This window comes from Dreissena polymorpha, chromosome 2 (assembly GCF_020536995.1).
Source record: "Dreissena polymorpha isolate Duluth1 chromosome 2, UMN_Dpol_1.0, whole genome shotgun sequence".
In the NCBI taxonomy this organism is placed as follows: Eukaryota; Metazoa; Mollusca; class Bivalvia; order Myida; family Dreissenidae; genus Dreissena; species Dreissena polymorpha.
In genome coordinates, this window is record NC_068356.1 from 70684364 (window position 1) to 70701617 (window position 17254).

The following is a 17254-nucleotide window of genomic DNA, read 5'->3' on the forward strand; positions in this document are numbered from 1 at the left end:
TAACAAAAGATGTTTGATAAATACATTAATAAGAAGCTTAAATACCGGTGATATGAACATTTACAATTTACTCTCTTGAAACTATGTGGGAAAAGCAAACTTAAACGGTATAAGTCAATAACGATAAATGTTATGTTGTTTCTGTTTGTTTTCTATGATCTATCAAGTCTGTGTGTACCAAAAGACAGACCAACAGATACACACTGTGATTCGAGTGTATGGGTATTCCCTTCTACTACATAGCGAGGGGCTTAACAAGTTTACAGGTATACCCTTCTACTACCTAGTGTGGGGCTTTACAAGTGAACCAGTATTCCCTTCTACTACCTAGCAAAGGGCTTAACAAGTGAACCAGTATTCCCTTCTACTACCTAGCAAAGGGCTTAACAAGTGAACCAGTATTCCCTTCTACCTAGCGAGGGGCTTAACAAGTTTACAGGTATACCCTTCTACTACCTAGTGTGGGGCTTTACAAGTGAACCAGTATTCCCTTCTACTACCTAGCAAAGGGCTTTACAAGTGAACCAGTATTCCCTTCTACTACCTAGCAAAGGGCTTAACAAGTGAACCAGTATTCCCTTCTACTACCTAGCAAAGGGCTTAACAAGTGAACCAGTATTCCCTTCTACCTAGCGAGGGGCTTAACAAGTTTACAGGTATACCCTTCTACTACCTAGTGTGGGGCTTTACAAGTGAACCAGTATTCCCTTCTACTACCTAGCAAAGGGCTTTACAAGTGAACCAGTATTCCCTTCTACTACCTAGCAAAGGGCTTAACAAGTGAACCAGTATTCCCTTCTACTACCTAGCAAAGGGCTTAACAAGTGAACCAGTATTCCCTTCTACTACCTAGCAAAGGGCTTAACAAGTGAACCAGTATTCCCTTCTACTACCTAGCGAGGGGCTTAACAAGTGAACCAGTATTCCCTTCAACTACCTAGCGAGGGGCTTAACAAGTGTACAGGTATACCCTTCTACTACCTAGCGAGGGGCTTAACAAGTGTACCGGTATTCCCTTCTACTACCTAGCAAGGGGCTTAATAAGTGAACCAGTATTCCCTTCAACTACCTAGCGAGGGGCTTAACAAGTGTACCGGTATTCCCTTCTACTACCTAGCGAGGGGCTTAACAAGTGTACCGGTATTCCCATCTTCTACCTAGCAAAGGGCTTAACAAGTGAACCAGTATTCCCTTCTACCTAGCGATGGGCTTAACAAGTGTACCAGTATTCTTTCTACGTCCTAGCAAGGGGCTTAACAAGTGTACTGGTATTCCCTTCCACTACCTAGCGAGGGACTTAACAAGTGTACCAGTATTCCCTTCTACTTTCTATCGAGAGGCTTAACAAGTGTACTGGTATTCCCTTCTACTTCCTAGCCAGGGGCTTAACAAGTGTACCGGTATTCCCTTCTACTACCTAGCGAGGGGATAAACAAGTGTACCGGTATTCCCTTCTACTACCTAGCCATTGGCTTAACAAGTGTACTGGTATTCCCTTCTACTACCTAGCGAGGGGCTTAACAAGTGTACCTGTATTCCGTTCCCTACCAAGCGAGGGGCTTAAAAAGTGTACCAGTATTCCCTTCTACTTCCTAGCCAGGGGCTTAACAAGTGTACCTGTATTCCCTTCCCTACCAAGCGAGGGGCTTAAAAAGTGTACCAGTATTCCCTTCTACTACCTAGCGAGGGTATTAACAAGTGTACCAGTATTCCCTCGGGGCTTAACAAGTGTAGCGGTATTCCCTTCCACTACCTAGCGAGGGGCTTAACAAGTGTTACGGTATTCCCTTCTACTACCTAGCAAGGGGCTAAACAATGCACAACAGCAACAACTCATGTTTTATATAAGAATTCAACAATTAACAGATATGCATAAATAGATTAGAAATGCATTTATCAATAACAAGCTGTGTAACAACTCAAAATTAGCTTAAATAGTAATTGAACTTGACAATTGTACAGATCAATTGCGCTTTGACAATATATGGGTATGCTAGGATGATAACAAGCAATTAAAATATGAAATAAAAATAATATTTACATCCAAACACATTTAGTATTTACAACCTAGCATTTCTGTTTAATAAATATACTGCAAATGAACAGAACATAAAAAAGCACATAATTAAATTTGAATACTCCAATTTTTGAAAACGTAACAGAATAACACAAAAACATCTAGGATGCATACAGTAATCCCAGTATTCAAAGCCCCATATAGTCAGGTTGTCATGAAATGTGGAAGGCCTATGATTCACAATCTTTGCAATGCCTGAACATCTGGCCATCTGTCCAGGGGCCAAAGCTTCAATCAGACCATACTTTATGCTTTAAGTTACAGCATAATTGACCCTAGGTTGGTGTTAGCGCAGTCTGTAGATCCAACACATAAACTACGATGAAGTTTGCTCAAGGCTTTATTTTGGTTACATAAATAATCCTATATTCATTCAAACGAAGGCAATGTCTCTAAAGTAAGTGGTTTATAAATCTTCACTGACCCTAAAAAGGTTTGTTACAATGGCCTGTATATAAAAAGAACTATGTAGTACAAACTTTGGGAAATATTTACATTTTGATAATTGCTCTCTCTAAGTCTGCAAATACAGTTTTCTTGCTATTGCAACTGTACAAGCCATGTCTGCAATATATTAGGGTTTAGAGGTCATTATTTCTTTTACAAGAAAATCAAATTAAGTTTGTATGTGCATCATGTCTTGATCATAACCATGCTTTGGTTATTTCTACACATGCACACATCTCATGGTAAATGTCAACATCAGGGCCATGTAATTGCCATTGTTAGAAATGAACACATTCCATGGTCATGTAGTGATCATTACTATGCTATGGCAATTGTTAGATATGAACACATACACCGGACAAGTAGTGATTATGACTATGGAAATTGCTACATATGAACACATCACATGGCCAATGTCTTGATCATGAAAATGCTATGGCCATTGCTACATATGTATATGAACACATCCCTTGGACATATAGTGATCATGACTATCTATGCTATGGCGATTGCTACATATGAACATGTCCCTTACACATTTAGTGATCATAACTATATATGCAATGGCACTTTCTGCATATGAATATGTCGCTTGGACATTAAGTGATCATGACTATATATGCTATGGCCATTGCTACAAATGAACATGTGCCTTGGACATTTAGTGATCATGACTATATATGCTATGGCCATGGCTACATATGAACACATTTCATGAACATATTGTGATCGTGACTATGCTACAGCCATTGTTTTATATTGACAAGTCCCATGGCCTATCGCTAGGTCATGACCATAGTTGAAAGATGAACACAGGCCACAGTATTTGCCTGTACTTGTTAGAACTGGAAGAGCGCGATGAACTCCTCAGGTTTGAGACTCAAACAACACGGTGGCAGCTCGCTGGAGCATGGATGACCCAGTGACTGAAAAGTCATCACCAACATGTATTTTATATGATTGGAACAGAACAGATATTCATGAATTGGATTTTTACTACTTAACTACATTTTATAATAGAAAAACTGTGTCTTTTAAGTATTTAAAAGTATAATATTTTATCAAGAAAGAAAAAAAAAACATCGCTACTAATAAAAAAGACCCAAAATGGCTCATTTGTATGATTACTGACATTATTTTCCATTATGACAAGCACTTTACTTAGCTTCTTTTTAAAGTGAAAGATGGTTTTGTTTTCGTACTGCTATGAAGTATGTAAAAGATTTATTATAGCAAAATACACAGACATTATAACAATGTTTGTTATTTAAACTTACAAATATATTCTGCGAAGATTGCATAATTGTATGTAACAAAACATAACCAGCTTTAACAATACATTTAACGATCCATAGCATTACATTTGAATTGAGTCTAGCTCTGTGTAAACTGGTCATCTGTGAAAAGTGTCGTCCCAGATTAGCCTTGTAAGTGTGTACAGACTAATCAGGGTAGACACTTCAAAAGGAAGTCATTTGCAAACATAAAATCCAGTTGAGACAGAGAGTGTTGTCCCTGATAAGCCTATGTGGAGTGCACAGGCTAATCTGGGACAATACTTTACCCACATGCAATTAAACTCCGTGTTCTCAGAGCCTTGCTTATTGTATTCCTCGTGTCACATTTGTAACCATGTTAACTTACATTCCAGAAGATGTTGTTACAGTGTCGACAGATGGCCAGCATGTCACTGTAAACAGCCTTCTGGCCAAAACGACTGAAAGTTAGAGAAACAATAAATTGACTTGTTAGTCACTCAATTCTAATATTGTTATGTTTATGTGCATTCATGACGTTAACCATTTTAAAATAGTTGTATTCCGTTAGTGGGAATACTTTTGATGCCAATTTCTTCCAAGTTATCGCCTGACATATAATTTATCTGACAAAAACTAAATTAAATCATGGAATATCATTCTAAAAACTACCACAAAACAGTCTAATCTGCATTACAAGATTGTGACTCTGAGAAGTGGTCTCCCAATCTAGTGTGTCTAGCAAAGATAGTCTGTTTGTATATGAGATGTAACATAGAAACAAACAATATACATGTAGTTGCATTTTATACAATTCTGAACAGAGATAACTGCACACTGATATTCAATAAAATGCAGCAAATATTTACAGGTAACATCTCCGGTACACATATTTCCAGTCTACGTCCTTTTCTTCAGCATTCATATTCACAAAAGTTGTAATCTGGCGGTTATTGAAGTGGAAGAAGCACAGCTGTTTCCATAGTAACGCATTGTTGCTGATGTTGTGATTGGTGACGTCCGTGGCCCCGAGGTGCAGAATGTCTCGATGGTCGGGCAATGAGATGAGAATGTGTCTCTTGCATTCCTCCGGCAGCGCACCGAAAGTCATCTTCCCGTCCGATTTCCGCTAAATATATACATCCTAACGGATAATGGCTTGCGTATCACCTTTTGTTTTGCAAAGCATATAAAGTGTTTATAGTGTTGGATTAAATTAAATCCAGAAATTTTTAAGGTAAATTGCATTTCGTCTCTCAATTTTAACAATAATATATACCAAATGCAATAAACGGCAAAATTAACTCCCATTCCTACCAAATACAGTACAAACATATTGTTGTGCCAGCATAATTTCATCAACAAACAAGAGCTGTTTCCATAGGAAGACATATGCCCTCAAACAACACGCAGATTTCAAAACTCGGACCCTAAGTTCAAGGTCAAGGTCAAAGGGGTCAAAATTTTTGTGCGTATGGAAAGGCCTTGTCCAAATACACATGCATACTAAATATGAAGGTTACATCTGATGTGACATAGAAGTTATGAGCATTTTTCGAAACCTACATGCAAATGTGTGACAGACAGACGGAAATGCAATCACTATATGCCCAACTTCGGAGGCATAATAAATCACATTAATATACAAGGGCTGTTTGTAAAACATGCATGCCCCCCATATGGGCTGTCAGTTGTAGTGGCAGCCATTGTGTGAATACGTTTTTTGTCACTGTGACCTTTGACCTAGTGACCTGAAAATCAATAGGGGTAATCTGCCAGTCATGATCAATGTACCTATGAAGTTTCATGATCCTAGGCCTAATTATTCTTGAGTTATCATCAGGGAACCATTTCACTGTTTCAAGTCACTGTGACCTTGACCTTTGACATAGTGACCTGAAAATTAATAGGGGTCATCTGCCAGTCATGATCAATGTATCTATTAACTTTCATGATCCTAAGCGTAAGCATTCTTGAGTTATCATCCGGAAACAATTTTACTATTTCGAGGCACTGTGAACTTGACCTAGTGACCTGAAAATCAATAGGGGTCATCTGCCAGTCATGATCAATGTACCTCTGAAGTTTCATGATCCTAGGCGTAAGCATTCTTGAGTTATCATCCGGAAACCATTTTACTATTTCGAGGCACTGTGACCTTGACCTTTGACCTAGTGACCTGAAAATCAATAGGGGTCATCTGCCAGTCATGATCAATGTTCCTATGAAGTTTCATGATCCTAGGTGTAAGCATTCTTCAGTTATCATCCGGAAACCATTTTACTGTTCGAAGTCACTGTGACCTTGACCTTTCAACTAGTGACCTGAAAATCAATAGGGGTCATCTGCAAGTCATGATCAATGTACCTATGAAGTTTCATGATCCTAGGCCTAAACATTCTTGAGTTATCATCTGGAAACCATTTTACTATTTCGAGTCACTGTGACCTTGACCTTTGACCTAGTGACCTGAAAATCAATAAGGGTCATCTGCCAGTCATGATCAATGTACCTATGAAGTTTCATGATGCTAGGACTAAGCGTTCTTTAGTTATATTCCGGAAACCATCTGGTGGACGGACCGACATGCAAAACAATATACCCCCTCTTCTTCGAAGGGGGGCATAATAAGTGTAAGTAGATAAACAGACAGTGCGTGGTTACCTCTTTGACCTTGAACTTTCTCAGTTTGGCGTTCATCCTGTTGACTGACGTGTGGTGGGCGTTCCACAGCCGCGAGCTGCCAATGTGATCCCAGCGATGGTCGCTCAGGGCCTGGGAGGCAAACCCGACCAGCAGGCGCATCTCAGCGACGTTGTTCTGAGACTGGATAACTGAAATAGCGGCAGCAGTTGAAACATCATTGATTGGATATTTAAAGATCTATTTCATTAAAGACAATGCAAAATGTATGTTGTATTTACATTAATATGGATTGTATAGAACTACTGGAAGGTCAATAAAACGTGAGTTAAGCAAACATCAAACGATAAATCTATAAATGTTAATTTTATAACGAACAGCCTTGTATATGAATCTATTACCAGTAACTTAATTACATTGCAATTGATTCATTTAAAAAATGCTAAAAGGTTTTCAACAGGGTCATCACATTTCTAAATTACCTTTAGGTACCAAACTTTTCTGTAAAATATTTTTAACCTGAGCTGGAAAACCAGGCAAATGCAGGATGACTTATTACGCATATACCGGTAATTGATTAACAGTTGGAAGAGACTCCTATACTTTAACAGATTCAATTATTTCCCAAACACCTAACCAATGTGGATAGAACATGGCGTTCGCTGAGAGCTTTGTCTGTCCCCATACCAATTAAGTTAACAGTGTTTGCCGTACCGTCGTTCACCATGTCCTCCATGATGCTGAACACGTGCTTCTGTGCCTGGCCGCTCAGGAACGCCAGCTTGTCGCATAGCAACAGACGCAGCAGCTATAACCAGGGAGATGGGAGACGTAAACGTGGGCGCCAAAATACATCGTTTAAAATGTACCACTGAATGAGCTTAAAGTAACACGTGTATGGGCTGTATGGTCTATAGACTATTTGTAAAACAAACGAATTCTTTGTTTAAATGTTTATTTAAATTTGTGTGAAATGTTTTAAAGGAAAAATCATTGGATTCAAAATCATTTACACTTATTCAACACTAAAATATAAAGTGCTGATGTGTCAGTTTTATAGACAATTCGCATCTAGTCTGTTGTCTCCAAAGAAGAAATCAAAGCAAACAGCCATGTGCCATCATGGAGAGTCCTAGCACATGAAATGATCGGAAACAGAGACGTAGATTTGATCTACGTCTCTGTCGGAAACTAATAATCTCAATGATTAAGGAACGAGTGTGTGTGTGGGGGGGGGGGCAGGGAGGGGGGTCAGTACGCACCTTGCAGACGTAGTTGAACCTGCGAACATCGCGGCCGGCAGTGGACATGTCCAGGTGGATGAAGGCCTCGCTGATACTGGTCAGCTTCTTTTGCTGGGGTAAGACGAGAATGATTAAAATAAGTAAAGACAACTTGGACAATACAACACCGTTATGTACCAAAGAAATTAGTGAGTGCACCGGTTATGGGACCCTAGCTTGAAAAGTTAAAATAAGTTTCATGTTGTTTTTCTAACAAAACAAACAAACGTGTAGTATGAAATAAAAACGTGTCTTGAAACTAAGAAAAGAAATTAACTAAAAGGACTGGACCGGACATCCATTCAATTATTCATTTGATATAAATCGTAACAAATTTGTTATTGCAGAGTGCTACCTGTAACAGGAATGATTTTTACTTTACAGTCATATACAATTTAGTAATAAATCTAGTCTTTACTATTTAGATTAACATTATATTATCAGCCTACAATTGTTTTACATTATAGATCTTATTCTACAATTGTTCCCAGTTATTGAACTAAGGTTGTCTAAGCATGTGTACATGTTGAATCACTCATGCATTTTATTTAATACACAGGAGGGCTGTTTCACAACTAGAGTTAAACTTTACTATAAGCTATAAACCCTTTTAGTCTATATTAGATAATTTAAATATCTATTCAATATATAGATTACTTTTGTATGGTCCCTCTAACATTTGGCAGTTGCCGCCTTTTTGTGCATGAGATTCCCATGCTTGTCTTTGCCAAAAGGGTATTGAATGCTTTGGATTTTTTAAATTGATCGCCGAGTTCAAGAGACACCCAAGGTAACTTTTACCTAAGTAAAGAACGGAGCCATGCCCTCCCGTCTAAATAGTCAATTGTTTTCAATAATTAGAAAGCTAAATTCATTTTATTAGGACTTGTCAAATAAGTGTATATTATTTCATTAAATTAAGTATTTAAAGTATTTATGAAACAGTGATTATGTTTAACTTGTGTTTATATGGAACAACAGAGAATCTAAATAAAAATGTGTCTTGCATAAAGGTGTTTTGATTGTAAACAGTATTTAGGAAGGGAAACCGGTTACACTACCTGATTGATAAATGTTCATATCAATTATACACTCGCAGCATTCACTATAACACTATTTAAATTTAAATATATATCGTGGTGTTACTTTACTCGTAATATGTGGATAAATATTACTTGATGAAATTTCTGATGGGTCGAAATAAAAATAATAAACGGAAAGACAGGAATAGTAGTGGAAATGACAGTGTAAATCTAAACAATAAAAAACTATCAAAACAAAGAGGCCCGTCCAGCGAGGAACAGAATTCAGACACTTCTTTTTCAGTAAGTGATTTACTTGGTCTTACAAACTCTGTATTATATGGCGAAGAAGTCAGTGATATATCAAACACAAGCGTGTTTCTAAATAACCACGAATCCTGCAAAGCGCCAAAGGATACCACCATGGCCGGCGCTCAACCAACATTGCAGGATGTTATGAGTGCCCTAGGAGTAATAAGTGGGCGACTTACTGCAGTTGAGCAAAAATTACAATGCCTAGACAACATGGATCAGCGTATGGCAAAAATGGAAAAGGACATTAAAACCCTTTGGTTGGCTCTTGACGATAAAGTAAAAAAGGTTGACGAGCGCGTGTCGAGGCTCGAACACGTCACAGAGGGGGCGGACATTGCGGCGGCACAGGTCTCTAGCAGGATCGACGGCCTTGAACGGGAGCGCGACAGCCTTCGGGACGACCTCGTGTACATGAAATCGCAAAGTATGCGAAACAACCTTGTATTCACTGGCGTACCGGAAGTGGACAAAGAGACGCCTGAGGTCACGGAGTCGATACTTAGAAAGCACATTAACGAGGCTCTGAATATTGCAAAAGAAACGGCGGACACAATTAAGTTCGAGCGAGTTCATAGATCGCCGGGGGAACATACCCGTGGGAAAATTCGTTCAATAATTGCCAAGTTTTCTTTTTTCAAAGACAAGGAAATAGTGAGACGGCAGTGGAAGCATCTCAATGGGACAGGATTTAACGTTTTCGAACAATTTCCACCGGAAGTGGTTGCAAAACGTAGGAAGCTGCTTCCCAAGATGAAAGAGGAAAGGGCAAAAGGCAAGCGATCGTGGATCGCTTATGACACCCTGTACGTCGACGGGCGACCAGTGCGCGACTAGGGACACGACGGGGGAGAAATTGACATTCTTTCTTGGAATGTAAATGGTCTTACAGATTGCAAGAAAAGTAATCCTTCCTTTGTAAATATTTTAAGTGATCATGATATATGTTTTTTGTATGAATCTTGGACGAATAGCACTAGTGATATTGATTTGAATGGTTACTTGTCTTTAAACTTTTTTAGAAAATTTCAGCATAGAAAATCTCGCAGAAATAGCGGTGGCATTGTAATATATATTAAAGAAGAATTAGCTGGTGGTGTTGTTATTTTAAAAAATCATTATGATACAATTGTTTGGTTAAAACTAGACCACACATTTTTCCATACCTCTGATGATTTTTATATTTGTGCAACTTATATCTGGGGACACGACTCTCCAGTATATAACACATTTAATGTGGATTTATTTGAAATTTTAGAAAATGATATCTCTTATTATTCTGAATTTGGTAAAGTTTTTGTTGCTGGCGATCTCAATAGTAGAGTTGGTAATAAATGTGATTATATTGTACATGATAGAATTAATACTGTTAATGATGATGTAGATTACCACCCAGACAACGCCTCTGTAAGGGCCTCAGTAGATAGTTCATTAAATAATCATGGAGTAAAATTACTAGATTTATGTAAATCCACATGTATGCGTATTGTTAATGGTAGAGTTGGGAATAGCTGTAAGCTAACTTTTTATTCAACTAACGGTACTTCTGTAATCGATTATTTATTGGCAAATGAATACAGCTTTACAAGTATTTCAGATTTTACCGTGCATGATTTTAACGTATTTAGTGATCACGCCCCATTACAGTTTTCATTATTATGTAATAACGCATCGTCTGAGTATAAGTCTTACACCGATGTTAAATATAAGTGGAACGATGCGTTACGCAGCCAATTTCGTTCAGGTATTATTTGTATGTTACCTGTATTTAATTCTATTGTAGAAAATATTGATTGTTCAAGTAGAGCGTCAATTAATGACATTTTAAATAGATTTACTGAAACAATCCGCAGTGTTGCTGATCCGTTATTCTCTCAAACATGTGTTAACAAAACTAATCCTATTTTCCGTGCAAATAGCGGTGTAAAGAATGCTGATTGGTTTGATCACGAATGTATTAATGCACAACATTTGTACAATGACGCTTTACGTATTTTTAACTCCAGTAAATCAGATATAAACAGAGAACGTTTATGCACAAGTAAGAGGTATTATAAAGACTTAATCCGCAAGAAGAAAGCATGTTGCTATCGGCAAAAAATGTTGGAGATAGAAAATTTAAGACAACACAAACCAAGAGATTTTTGGAATTTTTCAAATCAAAAAATAATTCCACAAAAAATAAAATATCCTTAGAAGAATTTACAAATTTTTTCGAAAAGCTTAGTAACAATGAGTCTGATTTTTGTAATTATGAAGCAGAAGATTTTTGTTTAAATAATAATTTTAACTTAGAAAATTCTGTATTTCCAGAACTTGACGTACCTATATCTGTCGAAGAAGTTAACAATGCAATAAAACGTTTAAAACGAAATAAATCGTCAGGTATTGATTGTATTTTGAATGAATATTTTCTTGAATGCAGTGATATATTGTCAGCACATTTGTGCGATGTTTTTAACGGTATTCTTGTATCGGGCTTTTTTCCCGATAAATGGACAGAAGGTGTTATAATCCCTTTGCATAAAAAAGGTGCTGTTAATGATGTAAATAACTATAGAGGCATTACTTTAGTTAGTTGCTTTTCAAAATTATTTACTACTATCCTAAACAAACGCATTGAAACGTTTTGCAACGAAAACACTATTATTTCGGATGCTCAGTTCGGATTTAGGAAAGGATATTCAACTGTTGATGCTATTTATATCTTGATGTCGATTGTTCAAAATTATTTAAATGAAAATAAACGTTTGTATGTTATATACGTCGATATGTTAAAATGTTTTGATAGTATATACCGCAATGCATTATGGTTGAAAATGTTTAAGTCTGGTATACAAGGTAAATTGCTTAGAATAGTGAAGGATATGTATGCAAATGTTAAATCGCGTGTTAAATCATGTTCATCTTATTCAGATTATTTTAGTTATGCGGTTGGACTGAGGCAAGGTGAAGTTATGTCGCCGATTTTGTTTTCTTTATTTGTTGAAGATCTTGAATTGTACCTACAAGACAACATTAATTCTGGTTTGAGTATAGATGATATTACGATGATTTTACTATTATTTGCTGATGACATGGCCATTTTAGGCAAGTCACCTGCTGAAGTCCAGTCACATTTAGATAGATTGTATTTATACTGCAATTCTTGGGGTTTAAATGTAAACACTGCTAAAACAAAAATTATGGTGTTTCGGAAGAGAGGAGGTTTAAAACAAAATGAAAAATGGGCATACAATGGTAATGATATTGAAGTTGTTGATAACTTTAATTATTTAGGCACAGTACTAAATTATACTGGAAGTTTTAAATCAAACCAAGAACATTTGATTGGTAAAGCCCTTAAAGCCATGAATACATTGTTGATAAAATGTCATGACTTCGATATTAAACCAAAAATATTATGTCAGTTGTTTGACTCCTTTGTGGGTTCCATATTAAATTATTCCGCAGAAGTATGGGGTTTTAACAAGTCAGATGGCATTGAACGCATACATTTAAAATTTTGCAAACGATTACTTCAAGTTAAAATAAATACATGTAATGTTGCTGTTTATGGAGAATTAGGTAGATATCCATTGTATGTAAACAGGTTTGTAAAAATTATAAAATATTGGTTTAAAATTTTAACCAGTGAAAATATTATTATGCAAATTGTTTACAAACAAGCTTTAAACGATTGTAATAAAGGTTTTACAAATTGGGTCTCACATGTAAAAAACATGTTAAATAATTATGGATTTGGTTATGTATTTGAAAATCCAAATGTTGTGCAAATAAATAGTTTTATTAGAGAATTCAAATGTAGACTTGTTGACAATTTTAGACAAGAGTGGTATGGTAAACTGAATAGCAGTCCTGTATTAGATATGTATAAAGTTTTTAAAACCTCTTTTGAATATGAAGAATATTTGGACTTACTTCCTAGACGTCTGCGTTTATTTTTTGTAAGAATAAGAGTCTCTGCACACCCGTTGAGAATTCAAACTGGCAGATATGCCCAACACAATATTCCACGCAATGAACGTTATTGTTTATGTTGTAATGACACTGATTTAGAAGACGAATATCATTTTATATGTATATGCCGATGTTACATCGATTTAAGAAAAAAATATATAAGTAATACATATTATATTAATCCATCTGTGTATAAATTTCACAAATTATTAGTTTCTTGTGATAGATTAGTAATTTCCAATGTATGCAAATATATAAAAGAAGCTCTAGTTGTAAGAAATACAATCCTAAATAATACTGTTGAATAGTTTTTACCACCCCTAGTTAGAACTTATGTGTTCTTACCATATATTATGTTTATTTGTATTGATTTTATGTTATATAATGTTATGTTATTATTCGCATTCACGTGACAGAATATGATGTGTATTTTTAGTATTAAGACGATGTACTATTGTATAAGTCTGAATAAACTATGTCTGTCTGTCTGTCTGTCACTATTAAAATTAAAAGTCGTAGTGAGAATAACGAGTATTGTATAATTCCTCTCCGTGAACGTACCTCCCTAGAGGTGGCACGGTGGTAGCGGATACATGGGCGGTGCAAGTTGTGCAGGTCGTCATAGCAACTGTCCCACTCCTCGAGCGCCAGTCGCAGCAACCTGGGAGACATACACAAGCATTCATCCAGTAAATGAATCGTCGGTCATTTCGAAGCGCCATTATTACAGTTATACTGGTATCGACACAAACATTCATAAACGATAATTAACACAAGCAACATTGTGCAAATACGACTCCGACAATACTATCATTAAGCTTAACTTTTTGAGAAGTCAAAATACTGAAGCCCTTCTCAGATTGTCTGAATATGAAGGCTATGTCTAGTCGTTAGTTATGTCAGTTAAATGTTAGTGAAATAACGGTAACAGTTTATCTATCCCACGTAAACAGATTGCGCGAAAACCATTTTTGTATTTTAAGTAACTGCAATTGCACTCAAAAGTTAGGTGTCGATATAGACTTTCTATATCAAAATTTTCATCAAGTTTGGTAAATTCAAGCTACTAATAATTGCCCGGATACCAACTGTTCTAGGATTTGTTTTCCATTTTTAAGTGCAATCCCAAGCAAGGTATATAGTATACATACAGTATAAAAGCAACAACTAAAGCCAAAACTAAAGTTAATGAGTGGAAACAGTTTTACTATTTTTTAGAAACAGTAACCTTAACCCGACATGTTCCAAAGAAAATCCTAATAAAGGTTTCCGTGCTATATGCAAAGTTTCATCTATATTGGTTAATAACTCCCATAAATATCCCATCGATCACAGTTATGCGTTCGTCCTTTTTTCTATCAATTACCAGCAACGTATAATGCAACCACGACGAGTATCAAATACAATGTACATGCTGGTGGATAGACGTATTGACAGAAAAATGACGTGTTTGTTTCGCAATATTTACTTAAAACTAAAGCATTATTTAGCGCTCTTGTTTCCTGGTATCACGTGCGCCTCTCGTGCATAACATGTATTAATTACTGCCAATCTCGGTAGTCTATACGTTCGCTACTCCTACCATGCTGCTGGTGAAGTATTATTATACAGTAGCAGAAGTAGTAGTTGTTGTAGTTGCTGTTGTAGCTGTTGTTGTAGTAGTAGAAATGAAAGAAGTAGCAGCAAAAGAAGTAGTTTGTTAGATAGAATAAGTATAAGTAGTAGAAATAGTGGTATGAGTAGTAGTAGTTATTGTTGTTTGGTGGAAGTGACGGTGTACTGCGCATAATCTTCATCATTGCATATGAACATCATAAATGCTGTTAATTTTAAACTATATATGTTTCTTTAATTAAGAGTCTATTTATCAATAAAACATAATGCGCAGTTCATGTATACATGTATGGTACTTCCGTTACAGTACACTTATAAACAGGAAACAACAACATCAACCGCCGATCAATACTGTGCAGTACTATACAATACACTCGTTGAAAAATATATTTGTACGGACATGTCTTATTTCAGTATTTGTAAAGTTACTGTTAATATTCCTGCTTTACACGTGGAAATCTTCAACATTGTTTACAAGATATGTTATCACACACCGTATTACGGCTTACGAAATGTTAAGTCATTGCCCTAGATCTAGACTCGGATATAGATACATAATCATATTCCAATGTTCCTACGCGTGGGAAAGATCAAATATGTTGATGATAGATTTGCTAAAAGTTCTGCCTAAATGTTAAGTTTATTAACATGTCGTGCTAAAATCGATGAACCTGAAAACATATACATTTATCACAACATATAATTATCTGACATGACTTAATTCAAAACTTTTTAATAGGTGAATCGCCAATTGATATAATCGACCTACGTACCTTGCTACGTACGTTGAATTGAGATTCTCAAAAACACGAATTCGCCACAGTTTTAATTTTTCCCACGAGCCTTCCTTTGTTCTCACCCATTCATCCCCAGGTGATCTCCAATCTTGTCCTAAGAAAGGCATTGTCACGAAATGTTTACAAATTGCACGTTTATATCACGTTCATTGATTCTTTGTTCAATGTATTGCGCACTGTTTACATATTACAGGAAACAGTAACCTAATTTCACGGAGTTAAGATATACTGTACTGTCGATTGGTCAACAAAACGAAAGCTGTTTCTTGATTGGCTGATTCTGCGCATGCGATTTCGGTGGTAATGTATAGTAGTCACGTGGGTTTGTTTACAACAGCTGATTTTTTTTGGCTGCATTAAAATGAGTTCAGCAGCTTATTGCGTCTCGAGTTTGCTTAGTAACAGCGCTTACCTGTCTGGAACCGATTGTAAACGGATGCGCAAATAGAAGTCATTACAGAAACGCAATTTCCCCAGTTATCCAACATTTCTGAGCATAGTTCGGTTAAAGTGGCCTTTTCACAGATTTTGGCATATTTTGAAGTTTGTCATTAAATGCTTTATATTGATAAATGTAAACATTGGATCTTAAAAGCTCCAGTAAAAAATCAAGAATAAAATTTAAAAAAGGGAAAAAAGTAGACGGTACCAGGGCTCGAACCAGTGACACCCGGAGTCCTGGAGTTAGTCTGAAGTAAAAACGCATTAGCCCTCTCGGCTATTCCGCACGGTAAAAACACAAGTATTTTATACCTTATATAAGCAATCTTCGTAGTTTCGTACATTTAAACGACAACAACAGAACTCTCCAAATTATTCAATCGTTTCGCGTTGCAACGCGTTCTAATTTTTAGGTTTTCAAATCGTCAAAAGATACATAAAATGGCTATATTGGACTATGGTAAATGTTCAGTAATACTGTTATCTCACAAATATCATAACTAAAACGAAAATTTGCGAATCTGAAACAACTTTTTTCGATTTTATCAATTTACCAAACCGTGAAAAGATTCCTTTAAGGTGCGGTATTGCGCAATAAATGGCTCTGTATGCATTCAGAATTGAGATAAAGTTTAAATAAGGAAAAAAAATGTAAATACGTATCTGGCTTGCTCTTGATTCAGAGAGTATAACATATAAGTTTTATAAACAAAATAACACACGATAGCGTAAAATGTGTTTGTTTTGTTTGTATATTATTAATTGCATTTTATTGCTTTTTTCAACACTGTGGTCAGTTTAACAACCTTCACTTTGTCTGGGTAAGCTGGTTTACAATCACCAAGTCAACATACTTAAGTCAGTACATCACAACTGTTCTCGTTGAATTTAAGTCGAACACATTTCATGACCAATCGTACGGAAACGTATATGGTACACGCCGATAATATGGCCATGCCGGATTAGTTTTTATCGACTTACTGTGAAATAACATGGTATGTCGTCATAGTTTTGTAGGGTTTTCTCACTTAACTTAATTCGCCATAACGACATTAAGTCTCGACGTAAATGTTTCCAGCTTTTCCCGAAAAAATATTTGGTCGACATGATCTAAGTCGACAAATCAACATAATTGTTGGCGTCATGCTCTTGTGAAAATGACTTGCCATTATAGTTCTAGCTAGTCGACACGATGATTGAATTTTTGCGCCCTGACACCTTTTTCATGTCATGCCGTCATAGAATATGGTACACCCCAATAATATGGTCATGCCGGAATAGTTTATATCGACTTACTGTGAAATGCTTTGCAATTTTAATGGACCTATCTAAAGCGTTCGATTGTCTCCCTCACGACTTGATACTATTAAAACTTAAAGCATATGGTATGTCCGAACACTCA

The 17254-nt window shown here is 36.3% G+C and overlaps 2 protein-coding genes across 51 annotated transcripts in view; one reads left to right on the forward strand and one right to left on the reverse strand.

The window, feature by feature from the left end:
* Nucleotides 1-15615, reverse strand: LOC127867524 (F-box only protein 32-like). 50 transcript variants are annotated; one of them, XM_052408758.1, is made up of 15 exons: nt 15388-15615; nt 13562-13661; nt 7686-7778; nt 7138-7231; nt 6445-6614; nt 4650-4909; nt 4169-4241; nt 1506-3450; nt 1415-1461; nt 1158-1198; nt 1070-1113; nt 938-1025; nt 762-893; nt 545-717; nt 1-371 (listed from the first exon to the last, which is right to left on the reverse strand). In XM_052408758.1, exons 1-8 carry the CDS (start codon nt 15516-15518, stop codon nt 3364-3366), a joined length of 1008 nt encoding a protein of 335 aa, XP_052264718.1. In that variant the 5' UTR covers nt 15519-15615; the 3' UTR covers nt 1-371; nt 545-717; nt 762-893; nt 938-1025; nt 1070-1113; nt 1158-1198; nt 1415-1461; nt 1506-3363. The 50 variants fall into 50 exon arrangements, with proteins under 50 accessions (XP_052264718.1, XP_052264705.1, XP_052264727.1 ...); XM_052408745.1 differs by having other exon boundaries at nt 762-849; nt 982-1025; nt 1158-1530; nt 1618-3450; XM_052408767.1 differs by lacking the exons at nt 1158-1198; nt 1415-1461 and having other exon boundaries at nt 762-849; nt 982-1025; nt 1636-3450.
* Nucleotides 15551-17254, forward strand: part of LOC127867523 (uncharacterized) — a 15229-nt gene continuing 13525 nt past the window's right edge. Inside the window, exon 1 of the mRNA XM_052408722.1 lies at nt 15551-15711. The gene's annotated coding sequence lies outside the window, so the exon portion shown is untranslated. The remainder of the gene's footprint in view (nt 15712-17254) is intronic.

Bases quoted from the DNA above. Each gene is read 5' to 3' on its own strand.
- LOC127867524 (XM_052408771.1), bottom strand. From the start codon at position 15,518: ATGCCTTTCTTAGGACAAGATTGGAGATCACCTGGGGATGAATGGGTG. The intron at 4,910-6,444 runs GTAACCACGCAC...GTATATATTTAG, and splicing joins GAAAGTTCAAGGTCAAAGAG to CGGAAATCGGACGGGAAGAT. The intron at 3,451-4,168 runs GTAAGTTAACAT...ATGACTTTTCAG, and splicing joins GTAACAACATCTTCTGGAAT to TCACTGGGTCATCCATGCTC.